Here is a 17,441-nt window from a genome sequence, read left to right as displayed (position 1 = left end):
CCCAGTAGGGATGCATGTGGGAATCTGTCTCTCTATCTCCCTTCCTCTCACTTAAAAGATAAAAAAATTTAGAAGAAAATGAAGTTAGAAACATATTAAAATATCAATACGTGGGGAAGGGGGTGAACATTCCCCATTTTTATAATAGAAGTGCTTTTTACTTTATAAGCATAACATTTTCATGCTCAAATATTTGGAAAGGTGAGAACAGCTCAGAGAAGAAAATGAAACGTTCCTCCAGCTCTGCCCCTCCATCGTTGACATATTGGTGCGAGACCTGCTTGTCTTTTCAGTGCAAACACACACATACCCTGGGTGTGTACCTTCGGGTAGGTTGATGCACATGACTTTGCCATTTTGGAGACCAGAGATGGTCAAATGTTGGCAATTTCATGTGAATCAATCTAATATTTTAACGTGTTGGGATCACTTGTTGCATTGACCTGCTTGCTCTCTTTCTCTTACTTGTCTGCGTGGGTTTTTCCATGATGTAAATATTCCTCTGAGAAGTGTTTTAAGCTGAGTGGTGGGAAGCCAGGCCGGGCCAAGGTCTCTTGCATCGTTTCCCCAGCCATCAGGTGCCTAGCCTGGTTGGGCCCTAATGTCCGGTCCCTCCTACTGCTCAGATGCCCAGTCCTCCTAAACTCTTCCCATCTCCATCTCCATAGGCAGCGCAGGAGGCCGAAGCCATCCAGGAGGAGATGAACGAGAAGATCGAGAGGCTGAAGGCCGAGTTGGTGGTGTTTAAGGGGCTCATGAGTGACGTAAGTGCCACTGGCCGCTGCACCCAGGTGTCATGACCTCTCCCCACACCCATCGTGCAAAATGCTTCATTCACTCCGAGGCTCCAGAGCTCGGCTTTTAGTTAGAGTCCTGGCTGGCTGCGTTTGATTGACCGAGAGGATGATGGATGCATCAGAGACCAGGCGCCCTCCTCCTGCCCCCGCCCACTTCTGCTTCCCTTGGTCTGAGTAGAGATGCATTAATCTGCCGCTTAACCCATCCTGCCCTCCCCGGGACTCCTTGGACAGTCTGTGTGTTGGCTCCAACTCTGCCCCAGCTCACCATGATGCGGCCAGTGGTGGCCTTGGGCCTCGGTGTCTGGGCACAGGCTGAGGGAGGCCCTGCGCCAGCCCGAGACGCTCCCCAGGCCTGTGGCCTTCAGCAGGGTTGCTCTGCACAGTCGGGGAAGGCCCGTGTGTGCATCCTTTTGACGATCAGAGCCCTTCCGAGTAACCGTGGGTGCGGGGAGCTGATGGCAGCCAGGGCCTCCTTCCTGCTGGGGACCTAGGTTCCTTCCAGCAGTGGGCAGTATGCAGGGAGAGCCGCCAGAGAGGAGAAAGAGCCCGCTCACGGGTGACTCAGCCTGGTGTGGCTGGCCCTGAGGGGCGTGAAGCTGGGTGTGGCTCCAGGTGGAGGCCACTTGTCTTCCCCTCCCAGGGGTCCAGGAGGACCCCTGTCCTGGGCAGACGCCCGCTGTCAGCCGTGGGAGGAACCCTGAAGAGGAAGAGCCGCCTGGCAGGCACCTCGTGTGGGAGACCACTGGGCACGCTGGGTGGGAGAGAAGGGAAGTTTTTCAGTGGCAGGAGCTGCCTTTGTTTTTTCTTTGCTCGAACAAAATGCACACTGACATTGTCCATGAGAGGATGCCTTCCAGCCCTTTGGGAGCCCGGCAGACACAGCCTCACATTGTCCACTTGGCCTCACATTGTCCACTCGGCGCCAGAGCCTTTAGCTCCCATGGCCTCCCCACCCCACCCTGAACAGCACTGGCCCAACCCTTCACACCCAGGAAAAGCTCAAGGTCCCCCTCGGACTCTGGGGCCTCTCACCTGACACCTAGGGTCTCCCTCCCGTCCCTGTCCAGCAGGGGCCTGGGAGCAATGCCCCCCACCCCATACTTGCTCCGTCCCTCGCTCATGTAACCCCTGCTGTCCTCCCTGCAGCCCATGACAGACCTGGACACAAAGATCCAAGAAAAGGCCATGAAGGTGGACATGGACATCTGTCGCCGAATCGATATCACGGCCAAGCTGTGCGATGTCGCACAGCAGCGGAACTCGGAAGACGTGTCCAAGATCTTCCAGGTGACTAGGGCCACCCTGTTCACCAGCCGCCACTCCCACTGGCCACTGCCACCCTCCCAGAGAGCCCTGGCCTTAGCCGTTGCTGGCCAACACCTATTTGCGTCACGCCCCACCCCCTCCCCCCCCTCCCCCCAGAGTTAGCGTGGCCTCCCCAGGAGAACACAGAATCAGGGACGCACAGGCTCATAGGCTGGTCCACCTCCGTCCTCATGGCTGATGGCTCCGTCCTGTGGCTGAGGGGACCACTCACCGAGGAAATGGCAGACCTGGGACTAGACATCAGGTCTCCTGACCCTGCAGGGCTTCGTCCACCTGCCCATGTTGAGTTCGCTAACCGGCTTCCTGCCTCTTCCTCGGGGTGCCAGAACTGGGCATCGGCAGGGAGCCTGGCCAGGCTGTGGGTGCACAGGGCGAGCTCCGAGCCCTGGCAGATGGGCCTCAGAACCCCAAGGACCAGCTGCTGGCCTCTGACTATTTCCCATTCCCACTGAAGAGGTGCTCAGTCTCCCTCCCTTCCCCTCTCAAATAGCAAGTGGGTGTGACCTGAGAAGAGGCAGTGGGTTCCCCCTGCCAGCCAGCCGCTGTCCTGGGGAGGGTGTGAAGACTTGTCCAGCTGCCTGAAGGGCACATGTCATTCTCCAAAGGCTGCTTCTTGAGTTTGGGCTGTGGTTTGGCTTCTGCTTGAGCCCAGGGCAATACGGTGTGTTGTTACTTTAAGTGTGTGACTTTGGCTGTAGCCAGGTGAGATACGGGCTTCCATGGGTCCTCTGCCTACCTCCGGGCCTTCTCACTGCCTCTCTGCTGGACAGCAGGGGGGAACCATGTCAGCCTTTGTTTGGTTTGCTCATGTCTTGTCTGCTTGGAGTGGAGGAAGCTCGGTGAGCCTGGGGCTGCCCACCTGTTTCCTCTGCATGTGAGCAGGAGGGCTCCGGGAGGCATGGAGTCACCTGCGCCTCCACGAGGGCTTCTCCCTCTCTCTGGCTGGTGCTGAGACATCCCGGGTGACTCTGTACCCCAGTCCAGCTCACTCCTCTCCCCAAATCTTATGGTTGCTTCTCTGGTGAAGGGGTGAGCTGAACCGGCCCAACCACCAGGTCAGGGAAGGGGCCATGCGGTCTGTGTCCTTCCTCCTGCATGTCTCCCCCCTCATGCTTCCTGCTAACGCCGCCTGCTTCTTAGAGGACCTGTGCATCTCCCCTGGCAGTGGCTGGCCGCAGCCACACTCCATCTGTCCTATGGGAGGCTGGCTCCCTTCCCAGCCTGTCCCCACCCTCCTTCCCCGCGGAGCCTCCCAGTTACCTTTGATCTCTTCCTTTCCGGCTCAGGTGGTCCCCAAAAAGAAAGAGCGTAAGGTGACTTCGGACGATGACATCTCTGAGCAGGATGGGGAGGTGAACCGGTTCTCGGATGAGGAGGTCGGCTCTATGAACATCACAGATGAGATGAAACGCATGTTTAACCAGCTGTGAGTATTCCCGCTGCCCCAGCTATGGGGTTCCTCTGTTTCCCCAGATCGCTAAGGCAGGGGTGGCATACTTGGTACCCTGGGCTGAAAATAGCCCACAGGTGTGTTTTTGTTTGGCCATCATAATGAACCAACTTTGCATTTATCTTTAACATTTATAATTTGGGAAGTTCCACATTTTCAGAAAGGACCAAACGGTAGTGGTGGTTGTCTCTGTGTGGAAGTCCTGACTGAGCCTTAGGCTCACTGTCACTAGTTTTTCTTGTGGTGCGATGGCGGAGCTGAGCCACACACCCGCCCGTCATGCTGGCCAACCCCCTCCGTCTGGAGGATGCTTTACGGCTGTGACTTCTTTGACTCCAGACCCTCGACCCAGGAGGTGGGGTTATCACTCCCCTTTTGTAGATGCGGCAATTGAGGCTCAGGGAAAGCAACCCGGCCATGACCACTCCACTAATATTTGGAACCAGGTCCGTCTGCCTGCCTGTGTTCTCTCACTTTGAGATGCTGCCCGGTTAGTGGCAGAATGTGGGCTGGACATGGTCAGGGGTGGGTTGGAGCCGGCTTGTACCAGCTCGTGAGAGCTGACTGTGTATGTCTGCCCACTCCAGGAGCAGTGATGGCACAGTAGTAGCTTAAAATTTGCCAGGGTGGGAAAATGGCGAATGCTACCCGTCAGGACTGCCTCCCTGACCCCCTCCACCGCAGCAGAGAGCTGGTTCACCTGAAGCTCACTGTAGAGACTCATCGGGGCAGAGGCGTTGTGGGCTTGGGCTGTCCAGGTCTATGCTCCTGACCCTGACCCGGCTGGAACTCAGTCCGCACAGCACTCCACAGTGGGGGAGGGCAGGGAGGGAGAGGTGCCCTGGGGTGCACTGGATGGCTTGCTTAAGGGCCTAGAGTCAAAGGGCAGGGCAGGCTGGGGATGGGGCTGGGGCTGGGGCTCTGGAGTCACCGTTCCCCTGCCAGTGACATGTTCCTGCCCGCTCTCTCTGGAGTCCCTTGTAGTTGGGCGCCTGAACCCTGAGAACTCAGCTTTTCCCCACAACTCGTCCCCCCCAACATCACCCCACCCCTCCTGCATTCAAGTCTCAGGGCTGAGCTAGCTTTCTGACTGGATGCCTCTCCCCTGAGGCCCTGGGTTTCTACCAGCAGGGCTGGGTCTGCGACCTTGGCTCTGATGGTCATCTCAAAACCTCCCAGAACCCCTTCTGAGAGGGCGTGCTCTTCTTCGCAGATCCTTTGACATCACAGTCGTTACTGAAGTCAGGGCCGAGGGACGAGGGACTCTCCTAAGGCTTCCTATAAAGCTCTGGGGCTGGCTTAGCACGACAGAGTCCAAAGATCATTCTTCCCAGGCCCTTCTTGTGCAAGTGGGGAAACTGAGGCTCAGCGAGGGATGTGCCAGGAGCTGGGACGAAGCCTGCCCCCGACTGGCGGTCCAGTGCTGCCCTGGTCCCTTTGCCATGGAGCCAGGCCCCTCAGGAAGGCAGGCGGGTGGGGGCAGCATTGGGGTGCGTTCGCCCCGTACTTCCCGGACTCGCGGCTCCCCTGAAGGAGAGCCTAGGTGGGGCTGCGTCTTGGGGATTGCCATTTGAAGGTGACAGGGAGATTTTAAGACTCTGGATTCCTCTTTGACATGAGAATCTCATATTCTCATCTTTTGCTGTCAAGAGGGACTTTGAGAGAGAGCCCTTGGTCGGTTCCAGATTTTCTGAACATTGCTCTGGGCACTCCTGAGCCTAAGGCAAGATTGTATGCCCCCCACAGACCCAGGCTGTGGTCATTTGGTGGAATTAAAGAGTTTCTCTGAAGAAATTATTGTCCTCATTTTCATAAAGTAATCAGGGAATCCTTAGGCTGCCCAAGAATGGGTGAGCCGAAAGGGACAGTCCCAAGAGCCCAGTGGGGTGGGGTGCTCTGTGCAATTAGATTGATTGGGTGGCGAATGTGCCTAAGCTAAAAAAATCCACTGATCACCCCTCCACCCTTGCCATTCTTCCCGAGGCCATGCTGACCCCACCCTGGGTGGAGCCTGGCCCCTCCCGCTGACATCTCCGTTTGTGGGGACCCAAGCCAGAGACTGCCCCAGGCCAGCCCCACTTTGAATAATGCATCCTATCTGGGCTGTTTTGTTTTGATCAAAATCTGTTGCTTGGGCTTCGAACCAAGGAGAAGGGGAAGAATTTGCTACTTTCTCTGTACAGTGGCCAGCTCTCCTTCTCAGCCCCGCCCTCCAGATCTGTAGCGAGGGGAGGGGGGTGTCTCCTCTTCCCAGCCCTGTCTCTGGTCCATCTTCCTGTCTTTTCTGGCTGCCTATTCCTCAGTGGAGGTTTCCTTCAGATCCCAGGCCCTGGGAAGGAAGTGAAGTCAGCAGCTGAGTATGGGATGTGGTGTTCGTGGACCTCAGGGACTTGTCTGAAGGGAGTCCAGCCTGGTGGCCCCTCCCCCTGCAGCTCTGGCCCCAGCGCTGCTCCCTGGACGCACAGAAGTCATAGGCTCTGGCATGAACTGGTTTTTGGAGATGAATCTGGCTCCAGGGGGTGCTCTAGGCATTTCTCCTCCCCCCACCAGAAATTCGTCTTGGGCCCTGCCCTGTGGCCCCCAGCCTGGACTATTTTTTGGAAGACTGGGGAAATCCAGAGAGGAGTTGAGGGAGTGAGAGGGGAGGAACCTAGATTGGGAATCTGGAGACTCAGGACCCATCTCCTTTTTGGCTGATTCGCAGGGTCAAGTGATTTAACTCTTGTTCGTATCAGCCTTGTCATCTGATTAGTGGATGTGTTGGGCTGAATGAGTTTTTAAGGTCCCCTCCAGTTGGGGTGACCATGCATCTTCAGAAACCCCTCCGTCCCAGGCAAACCCCTATGGTCTGTCACCCTACTTCCAGTTCTAGTGAATGAGGGGAGCCCCCAAATCACCCGGGCTTCAAATTCCCATCTGATTTCCAGCATGCATTGTTCTAGAAGTCCACCTGATCCGTCTGAGCCACTGTGGTGTGGAAATGACGATCCTGCTTGTCTCATAGGATTGTTTGGGGATAGAACAAATCGCATTTCAGTATGTGCTTAGAAGCCAGCCTACGCCGGCACCTTAGGAGCGCTGGGCGGGTGTTGGTGGGGAGGAATGAGCTATAGGAAACGGAAAGATCTGGCTTTCCGCCCGTTTGTGTTACAGTGTGACTCTGGACAAGTGAGTTATTCTCTCTGCGCTGCACTTTCCTCACCTGTAGAAGGAGACTCATCCTAGCAACCATTCCGAGTTGCAGAGATTGCACACAGCTCCTCCCGCACTTGCACCAAGTTAGGGGCTCCGGCAATGAGCTGGTGAATGAAAAAGTTACGATGATGAGACGTGGGAGGAAAATGCCTTTTGTCTTCATTGATAATAAAGCCTGGCATCCTCAAAATACACATTTAAGACTGTAGGAAGAGTACATAAAAACATTTTGCATTTTCAAAGTGTTCTATGCCACGGACATGGTGTATGTCCCCTTTGTCACCACCCCTGTCCATTTGGAGGGCTGCCTTGTAGGAACATAGCCATTGGGGCAGTGCCCCGGTCTCTCTCCCGTCCTGGTCCCTGGAGCCTGGCTCCTGTCCACTCATGCCCTCCCGTGTCGCCCCATAGGCGGGAGACTTTTGATTTTGACGACGACTGTGACAGCCTGACGTGGGAAGAGAATGAGGACACGCTGCTGCTCTGGGAGGACTTCACCAACTGCAACCCGACCATCGACCTGCAGGGCGAGGTGAGCGTCGGGAGGTGGGGGCGGGGGGCACCTCTTTCAGCGACCCCTCCTCCCTCTCCTCTCCTGGCAGTCCCTACCACTCAGCTAAATTGTCCCCTTTGCTCTGTTTCCCCAGCAAGAGGAAAACTTGGGCAACTTGATCCATGAGACGGAGTCCTTCTTCAAGACGAGAGACAAGGAGTACCAGGAAACGATAGGCCAGATCGAGGTGAGGGCTCGGGCCGTGCTGCCCCCTAGCGGAGCTCCCTGAGGTCACATGGTCGAGACTCCTGGGGACCAAGTGGCAGCCACGTGGGCAGGGCTGTGGAAATCGCACAGCCCTGTGGGGGCGGGGTAGCCACAGACTTGAGAGTCAGGAGGCCTACCAATTCCCTGCCTGGCTCTTGGAAAGCCATACCCCTCTTAGGGCCTCAGTTTCTTAATCTGTAAAATGGGGAGTGGGGCGGCGGGTGATCTCTGTCTGTCTCAGAGAGGTATTTTTTATATAATTTTTTTTTTTTTTCATTTTTCTGAAGCTGGAAACAGGGAGAGACAGTCAGACAGACTCCCGCATGCGCCCGACCGAGATCCACCTGGCACGCCCACCAGGGGCGACGCTCTGCCCACCAGGGGGCGATGCTCTGCCCATCCTGGGCATCGCCATGTTGCGACCAGAGCCACTCTAGCGCCTGAGGCAGAGGCCACAGAGCCATCCCCAGCACCCTGGCCATCTTTGCTCCAATGGAGCCTTGGCTGCGGGAGGGGAAGAGAGAGACAGAGAGGAAAGCGTGGCGGAGGGGTGGAGAAGCAAATGGGCGCTACTCCTGTGTGCCCTGGCCGGGAATCGAACCCGGGTCCTCCGCACGCTAGGCCGACGCTCTACCGCTGAGCCAACCGGTCAGGGCGAGAGGCATTTTTTAGTTACTCAGCTCAGGTGGTGATCCAAAAATAATGAGAGCTGACACTTGCATGATATCAAGTGATGCTAGGCACTGAGTGAGCCATTTAAAAGTACACCCTCCCACCTGACCTGTGGTGATGCAGTGGATAAAGCGTCGACCTGGAAATGCTGAGGTCGCCGGTTCGAAACCCTGGGCTTGCCTGGTCAAGGCACATATGGGAGTTGATGCTTCCAGCTCCTCCCCCCCTTCTCTTTCTCTCTCTCTCTCTCTCTCTGTCTCTCCCTCTCCTCTCTAAAATGAATAAATAAAAAAATAAAAATAAAAAAATAAAAGTACACCCTCCCTCGTCTGCATATCCTAGCATAGACCTAGAGCAGCGGTTTTCAACCTGTGGGTCGCGACCCCGACGGGGGTCGAACGACCAAAACACAGGGGTCGCCTAAAGCCATTGGAAAATAGGCGATCCCTGTGTTTTGGTCGTTCGACCCCCGCCGGGGTCGCGACCCACAGGTTGAGAACCGCTATATAATAAAATATGTATTTCCGATGGCTTTAGGCGACCTCTGTGTTTTGGTCATTCGACCCCCGCCGGGGTCGCGACCCACAGGTTGAAAACCGCTGACCTAGAGGTACCTAGGTGTCCTGGGCAGTAGGTACTGAGCATCCTGTTTTACAGAGGAGGACGTGAGGTTAAAAGAGACCCAATGACTTGCCCAAGGCCTCCAGCCAGCAAATGGCCTTCGAGCCCAGCCCTCTCGGCCCACGAGCCTGTGTACTTGGCCATGTCTATTAGCGAGAGTCTTTGCCACTGTCATCCTGGAGAGAGCAGCACCTCTCCTGGGATGTACGGTGTTGGTATAGGAGGAGGGTCAGAAATGTGAGAGATGTGAGGGCTTTTCTAATCAACACCAAGGAAAGGAGTACAGAGATGCTGGGCGGAGTGGATTGGCAGAACCAGGTGGGCTCCTCGGGGAAGCTGGCCTTGCGGTTGCTAAGCAACCATTCCCCTTTCACCGAAGCAGCTCGAGAGGCCATGGACCAGTGTGCAGAGAGTGGAGGCCAAGGCAGGGCCCTGCGGACGCGGCGTCCAGGGGTGGCCTTGATGCTGCCACCACTCAGGGCGTGAGGAGGGAATTACTGAGGGGTTTGCTATGAGGATGCCTTGGCCGCACGCTTATCCCACATTGGTCCCTCTCAGTTGGAGCTGGCCACAGCCAAGAGCGACATGAACCGACACTTGCATGAATACATGGAGATGTGCAGCATGAAGCGTGGCCTGGACGTGCAGATGGAGACCTGCCGCCGGCTCATCAAAGGCTCTGCGGACAGGTACCTGGCCCTGTCCTCCCTGGGGATTCAGCAGTTGGATTCCTGGGGGGAATTTGTGGGCCTGCAACTTACAAGCCTGGCCTGTTTCATCTGCTCAGCCCACATGGCCATCCATCCATCCATCCATTTATCCAATGAATATTAGCCACCTACCTACTAAGTGCTAGGTGACTTACCTATCCAATCTCAGGTGCAAGCACTCCTGCCCTGTGCAAGGCCTGCTCTGTGCAAGGTCATGGGGATACAGAGATGAACACAGTAGTCACAGCCCCTGCCCTCATGGAGTTTACACCCCACTTTCTTAAGAATTGGGGAGTGGAGGAGGTGGGCAGGACATGCCTCTCCACCATGGCTGATGGGGCTCCCGCTTGTCCATAGAAAACAATTTCATGTCCTTTCCCATAATCCAATTCAGGGCTGGGTCGGTCAGGCCTCGTTTATTGCTGGGGACACCAAAATAAAGACAGACCCTGCCTTGAAGGAACATGCCACCTTGTTGGGGAGACAGCCATGCTAATAATAAAATGGGATCATTCATATAAAGTGCTTGGCATGAAGCACAAATAAATGTCCATTGTAATGGTTTCTTATTGTGACTGTACTCCTGCAGGCTGTGGGTCAGGCTGTAGAAGAGGCAGGGGCAGCTCTGTGGAAAGCTGTGAGGAGGGCCCTCGGCCCAGCATGTCCTACCTTTAGCTCACTGAGTCCCCCAGAACCCACTGTCATTGTCTCCCTTGTTCAGATGGAGGAGCGGAAGCTTAGGTGGTTAAAGAGTTTGCCCAAAGCCCCCCAGCTCATCAGTGACAGAGCCAAAATTTGAACCACTATTTGGTATTGCCTCCCATTGAGTGCTGAGTTCATTGAGGTTTACTGAGCACATACTATGTGCCCTGATTTGTATTAGGTGGTTTAAGGGTAAGAAGCAAGCTTGATCCATGGTCTCTTCTCCCATGGAGGAGAGAAGGTACAGGAGGTCCCAAGTGGTCTGAAGGCCACATTCAATTTGTGAGCTTAGGAGAGTCCTAAGGACAGCAGAGTGAGGGCTGGGCTGCAGGGCAGGATCCCCATCTGGGTTAGATCTTACAGTGGCTGCTCATCCCTTCAGGAGTCCCCTCAGGGGTCCTCAGGCTGCCCTCTGACCATCCCCATTGTCTCGTGCCTTCCAGGAACTCACCGTCCCCCAGCTCCGTGGCCAGCAGCGACTCAGGAAGTACAGACGAGATCCAGGATGAGTTTGAACGGGAAGCAGATGTGGAGCCCATGGTCAGCTGATGACTGAGGCCCCCCAGGCCTGGGTGGCCTTGGTGACGGGGCCTCTGCCCCTCTCCCCACGAGGACAGGAAGATTCCTCGGAGTGGGGCTTGTGTCCTCACCACATGGGCTTCCTCTGCCCTTTCTCTGGAGGACCCAAGGGACTGCTGCTTCCTTCCTCCCTCCACCCACCATCAACCAGTGCCCCCCTCTACCCACCGCCCCAAGGAATGGTGCTGTCAATTTCTATTCTCCATTACAAATGCAGACTTCTGTCCAGATGATGCAGTGTTAACCAGTGCCTTTTCCCTTAAGCTGAGCCACTTTGAGCTCCAAAGAATTATTCCTAGCAGGTGTTTTTATACAAAACTCTAGGCGAGGGCAGGGCCCCGGTATGGTATATTGTGGTTTTCTACCCTCCCACCTGCTCCTCTGATTGGCCATGACCCATGCCCTCCCTCCTCTGCTGGCCAGTGCTGACCGAGTTGGGCTTGGGGTGGTCCACCTCCACCCAGGACGGAGCTGTCTGCCCTCGCAAACTTTCCATGCGGGGGTGGAGAGGGGACCTCCCAAGGGTTTTTCACTTACTGAAAGGGAAAAAGATGGAAGGAGGGAGGGAAGACAAATTTTTATGTTCTATTTGGATCAAGTGGCAAAGTGGAGGGACAAGGCACTGTGGGGGAAGGTGGAGCCTCACTGTGTTTAAACTACTATGCAAAAAACAAAACAAAACAAAAAAAAGCGGCTTGCCTTATATTTAGTGGAAGTTAGGACCTCTCTCAGGCTCCCGGCTTTCACGTGGAGCTGGGAGGGAGGTTAAAGCGAGGGCGATGTCTCACAGCCTCTGAGGGGTTTGGTCAAGGTCAGTAAAGAGGCCCGAGTCCTGCAAGGCCCTTGGCCACCTGACTGTTTGCTTTCTTGGGACCTCTGGGTTTTGGGAGGGGGGTCTTTAATTGCCCTGATGACTTGATGTTTTCCCTCTATTTCCAGCCAACTATAGGGGTTGTAGATCTGTAATTTCTCTGTGAGAAAGTCTGAAGGGAGCCAGGCCTGGTATCACCCTTCCACAGTGGAGCTGGGAGAGGCCTGCCCGCCGCCACCTTGGCTCTACACTGTGCCCCAGGAGCCCACTGCCTGGCCACTGGCAGGCACTGGAAAGGGAAGAGGAGGGAGGCAATGAGGGCTGCTGGCAGATTGGAGGTGGCGGGAGTTGGCGCTCAAGTGAGAACCATCCTTTTTTGACATAGGCAAGCTTCTGTGCATACTTCACTTGACCGACCAGTTGGGGAGTTAATTGAGCCAGTACCTCCCCAAGACTTGAGTGGACCTGCGTTGTAGAGCGCTGTGTTGAGGCCACCCGCCAAATCTCAGTGTGGAGCCAGCTGACCAGGCTTTGCTATTTAAAAAAAAAAAAAAAAAAAATCTTTTTTTACCCATTCCTACGGGTATGATTTGTCGGTTTTGTTTTTGTTGGCCCAGCAGCTCCCCCTGGAGGTCAAAGGAGAACACTGTACCCAAGGATCAGAATGCCTTAGCACCCACTGCTTCTGTCTAGAGGCAGAGGAGGGGTTCGGGCTTTGAGTAGGTTGTGGCCCCCAGTCGTTTCTTCCCAGGGTACCAACCACCTTTAAGGGCCTTCTTTCTGTTCTGTTTTCCCACCTGTTTTTCAGTCTTAAAACCATTGTATATAATATTCACAATATATATATATATATACAGTATATATGGAGAGAGAGAGAGAGAGAGAGAGAGAGAGAGAATATGTGAGTGACAGTGTGTTATTTTTATTTATCAGAACTTGGTGGTCTTTTTCATTTTTTTCTAATTTTTGTTGCCATTGTTGTTGTTGGGGTAACCTCGTTCTGTTCCCTGTGCCAGTCTGGCTGAGGCTCCCGTGCCCAGCATCTCTTATTAGCTACAGTCCCTCGGTAGGTACGGGAGGCAGACGGATTCAGAGGAGAGACAGCCCTGTCGTCCTCCCCAAAAACCCTTGCTCTAAAGGTTACAGGGTTCAAACATACCTGATTATTATTGCCGTAACTGTTATTATTGTTTTAGTTTAGCTTTATTTTAACCAAAGGTTATCAGAGCCATTTGGGCTTGGACCTCAGCTGCTAAAAGGTTTTCCGTTTCCAGGGGGGTGGGGGGGCAGGGGAATGGCCACCCTGCAGGCCTCTGCTGTCTGGGGCTGAGGGGGGCATCGAATGGTGTGGTTGGGCAGGCAGAGTGGAAGCCAGGCCTGGGTTGTTCTTCATGGTGGTGGGAGGGTGGCAGACCTACCTTTAGAATTGAGGCAGTAAGACAACAGTGTATTTTGAGAGTAACTAAGGTGACCCTGGTGGTGGACATCCAGTGGTATTATTTTTGCTTTCCCCTTTGTAGACATAGGATATTTGTCACTGGGGCCTAGGGAGCTCTGAATTTGCCCAAGGAGTATGGAAATGGCAGGAGCCCGAGACAGGCACTGGCTGAGAAGTTCCTTCCCGCCGGTTTTCAGTAGCTACTTTCTCCTGGGGAGCAAGGATTTGGGGGCCGGTGGATGAGGGGGATAGCGATGATGTGGCCAAACTGCTTCCCGGGCAGGGTCCTGGGTCTTGGCCTGGCTGCTTCCCTTCCCTCCACGTTCTGTTTTGAGTTAGTTGCCAGTGGGCCTTGCTCTCACCACGGGCCCACAGCTTGCCAAGAACGACCCCGGGGCTCACTAAGGCAACGCCAGGTCCAGATGTGACTCACTGGTCTGTCCTCTGTACATACTTAATTTTGGTTTTTCTATTGCTAAGCCCAGTGTCATATTGACATTGGTATTTTAGATTGTTTTCAGATGGGCTCTCCTGTGCTGCCCTCTCTCACTCTCCTATTTTGGGGGGTTTTATCAAAAGAGAGGATTGGGAAGGAGCAGAGAGAGTAATTCCTTTTGGTTCCCTGGTTATGGAATACATGCACATACACACACACACACACACACACACTCCTCTGAGACTCTGAACAGGGAAAAATGTTGTTGGCAAGTGAACACGTTTCGTTTTCTTGTGGCTATATGTCTTTAGGTCTTTGAAGGGCCAGTCCATCTCAGACTTAGCTCTGTGGGTGCAGCTCAGATGATTTAAGGTGATTCAAACCACTTTGGCTTAGGATGCCGGAGAGGGTGTGGGAGAGGGGAAAATATAAGGTGTAACTTAAACTAAATGTAATCTATTTATAAAGCAAGAGACTTTCATCTATTTTTATGAAAGGAAAGGTTTTTTAATCTAGGGTAGGCAGTTGTGGCAGCCCAGCATTTTTCTGTGGATACGATGCATGTGCTGCTGGAGTTAATATAGTCGGTACCCCCACCCTGTCCCCCCTGTCCTTGCCTCCCCCTCACCTACACCTCAGTGGTGGCAGCAGGGCATAGGCCCCACCTACCCCCCCCCCTTTCCCTGTTGCCTGATTCCTCAGTTCCTGGGTCCTTGGAAGTCTTAGTGGGGCGGGCACTTGTGGGAGTGGGTGGGCAGTGGGGAATTCAGAACTGAGGTGGGTGGGGGGAGGGAGAGGGGGCACTAGAAGGGGACAAGCTCTGCTTCCAGGGTCTCTTCTAATTAGTTACTTGAACTATGTTAAGATCCATTTCCAGGTGAGCTGTGTTTGGGAGAGTGTGGTTGCAATGAGGCTGTTGTCCAGGGACCACACGGCTTCCTTGGGACCTGGGACCCAGAGGGCTCTAGTTGTTAGGCAGCTGAAGTGGGGTGGAAATGCCATGAGATGCCCACAGCCCTGGCTGTGCCCACTGCCTGGGCTGTCAACCTTGATGTGCCCCTCCAGGGCCCTGGATGGGGGATTGGGGTGCTGGGGGCTTCCTCTGACCTGCATCCTCCACCTTGAGACTCCAAGCTCTGCTTCTAGAAGGGTACTCTCCTAGAGTAGGAAGTCTGGAGGTGACTGGTGAGTATAAAGGCAGATTCTTCCTGGAAAGGAATTTTCCATGGATGGAATATTTTCAGGCTCAGGGTGGGCTGTATGTTCGTCTTGGGTAAATCCCTCACATTCCCGCTGCTGAGCCCTCAAAAAAATGAGGCAAAGGCACCCCCTGCCCCCAGGACCCGTTCATGGACATTTTAGCATCTACGTGATTTTTAATCCCATCCAGGGAGAGTTTCTATCCTGTAGTCCCATCCCACCCCACTGTTGCTGTTTGTCTGCCAGCTGGGTCTAGTATCAAGGGGAAGGGGGGTTTATACTCATTGAAAGACTACTGATTCTACCAGGAAACCAACCTGTTTACTGTACTGTTGTAAATATCGTGCCCTTTATATCCTGTATATTGGCTTCTTTTAAATAAAGTGAAATGTCTTAGAATCGGTGGTGCACTTTTTTTTTAAAACTGAGGATAAAGTAGTGATGGGGAGGGAGAAGAGGACTGAGGTTTACATAAACACTAATACAAACTAGCTAAGTAGTGATAAAACAGGGAAATTTCACACCACCTGTTACCTCATAATAAAATCTTGATAAGTAGGGAAAGCAGGGTTGATTATTCACATTTTACAAGAGGGGAAGTGAGAGTCACAGAGATCCCAGGTTGAGTAACTGGCAGAGTCTGGTTTGGAGCTGAGGTCCGGTTAATCACAAAACCCCCATTTCTTAAACTTCCTCCCAGTGCCCACGAGAGGCCACCTCCCAGGCTCTGGATCTGACATGGTCCAATGTTCTAGCTGCTTCTTGTGAGTGCCCAAATTCAGGGAGACACTGTCCCATATGAACTAGGCCCCCAGACTAGGGTTTTTTTCAAGGATGAAGAGAAACAACCACAATCAATGCCAGTTCACCTTTTGCCACATCCAAGACTTAGGCTTGTTGTAGTTTCTTTTCCCTCCCCCCACTCCCACCTGTTGATGTTGCCTGAAGGAAGGGTTGCACGAGATAAAGTGGGGGGCTTTATTACCCCCACCTTATAGACAGGGTTATGTATTTTGCCAATACCATGGGGAAGGACCACTGTCGGCTTTGGAATTGACCCCTAAGCAGGTTCTTGGACCACGCTGCTGTTGAAGATATAAACATAAATTTGAAGAAAGTGTAAGAAAAGCTGTAATAGTACTTTAGGAAGAGAACTGAAATTTTGATCTGGGGGCGGGGGTGTGTGTGGAGATAAATCGCAGGAGCACCTGGTTCAGCGGCCAGAGGTTTTGAAGGAAAAACGAGGCATAGACCTGCTCGACTTTCAAGAAATCAGGCTGTACCTTTGCCACCCAGCTTAGTGTATCCCAAGGTTCTCTTTACCAGGCCACAGTCACAGAGCTCCAGGGAAAAGCAACCTGGTCTCAACTCTCCAGGCAGAGGAGAACAGAAGCTCCATATCCACGCATGCTGCAAATGGCTTTTTCCAGTCTACCTGAATCATTACCAGTTAGAAGCAGCGGTCATTGGGACTTGGACATGAGCTGCAAAGTATAGAATGGTGACAACAATTCCAGTGCCATGAGGACTTTTCCTGTGGGGAACATTCCTGGACTCCTGCTCCCTGTGACAGCTCCTAACAGACTGAACTGTGGTTGGGTTGCATTTTTCAGGGATTTGGCATGGTGATGGGGCCAACTTGGACTTGGTGAACATGTTAAGGACACTACTCTTTTAGGGATTCTTGCTGTATTGGCCAAGAGTTTGCTTAAAGGCTTTTAATCACTGTAAAAAAAAAAAAATAGAGGACTGGATGAAGAAGATGGGGCACATATACACCATGGTATACTATTCAGCTAGGAGAAATGATGACATCAGATCACTTGCAGTGGAATGGTGGAGTCTTGGTAGCATTGTGTGGGGTGAAATGGGCGAATCAGAAAAAAACAGGAACTGCAGGATTCCATATATTGGTGGGACATAGAAGCGAGACTAAGAGGCATGGACGGGAGTGTGGTGGTTACGGGGAGTGGGGGGAGGGAGGGAGGGAGAGGGGGAGGGGGAGGGGTACAGAGAGAACTGGATGGAGGGTGGCGGAGGACGATCTCTCTTCGGGTGATGGGTATGCAACAGAACTAAATGACAAGATAACCTGGAAATGTTTTCTTTGAACGTATGTACCCTGATTTATTGATGTCACCCCATTAAAATAAAAATTTATTAAAAAAAAAAAAAAGAAAGAAATCAGGCTGCTTTATCTAAGCGCCAGGCACCGGGAAGCGCGCAGGGTCGGCAGGCTCATCCCAAGGTCTGCACCCCTAGGGGAGAGGCAGGGGGATGGCCGCGGTGCGACCCTACGGAGAAGAGGAGGGGTATTCATAGGTCAAGGGCCGCCCAGGCTGTCGGGCTGAGGCCAGCTGCCACACCTGACGCGCAGACCCTCGGTCCTTACGCCCCACCACGCACGTGCCCCATTCCCGCTCTCTCATTGGCTCTTTCAGCTCCACTGCGATATAACCATCCCTCTGATTGGCTCAGGAACTTCCATTTGTCATTCTGATTGGCCGATGGGGCTCACGCCCTCTCGGACCCTCCGAAGGCAATGGGATCATACCATATAAGAGTGGAGGGGGAAACGTGTGTATTGCAAGGCTTCCTTTTTGTATTTCCTTGTCCCATGTCACATAATAACCTCTATTATGCACTTCAAAAAATTACTTTATTGAAATCGTTAAATATAGCAGTATTTTGCTTGACCCTGACTCGGGGGACGGCCGGGGTGACCCTGGACACCCCTTTTT

At 53.5% G+C, this 17,441-nt stretch overlaps 1 protein-coding gene across 2 annotated transcripts in view; it reads left to right on the top strand.

The window, feature by feature from the left end:
* Positions 1-12,193, top strand: part of IFFO2 (intermediate filament family orphan 2) — a 47,170-nt gene extending 34,977 nt beyond the window's left edge. Inside the window, exons 3-9 of one of the 2 annotated variants that reach the window (XM_066375237.1) lie at positions 669-764; positions 1,947-2,087; positions 3,413-3,552; positions 7,183-7,303; positions 7,419-7,511; positions 9,383-9,513; positions 10,680-12,193. In XM_066375237.1, the coding sequence (XP_066231334.1) occupies positions 669-764; positions 1,947-2,087; positions 3,413-3,552; positions 7,183-7,303; positions 7,419-7,511; positions 9,383-9,513; positions 10,680-10,785 (828 nt within the window). In that variant the 3' untranslated portion in view covers positions 10,786-12,193. The remainder of the gene's footprint in view (positions 1-668; positions 765-1,946; positions 2,088-3,412; positions 3,553-7,182; positions 7,304-7,418; positions 7,512-9,382; positions 9,514-10,679) is intronic. The other variant, XM_066375238.1, reaches the window with a different exon arrangement.
* The last annotated feature ends 5,248 nt before the right edge of the window (positions 12,194-17,441 follow it).

Source organism: Saccopteryx leptura, chromosome 3 (assembly GCF_036850995.1).
Source record: "Saccopteryx leptura isolate mSacLep1 chromosome 3, mSacLep1_pri_phased_curated, whole genome shotgun sequence".
In the NCBI taxonomy this organism is placed as follows: Eukaryota; Metazoa; Chordata; class Mammalia; order Chiroptera; family Emballonuridae; genus Saccopteryx; species Saccopteryx leptura.
Note: the sequence above shows the minus strand (reverse complement) of the source record. Positions and strands in the feature narration are given on the sequence as shown.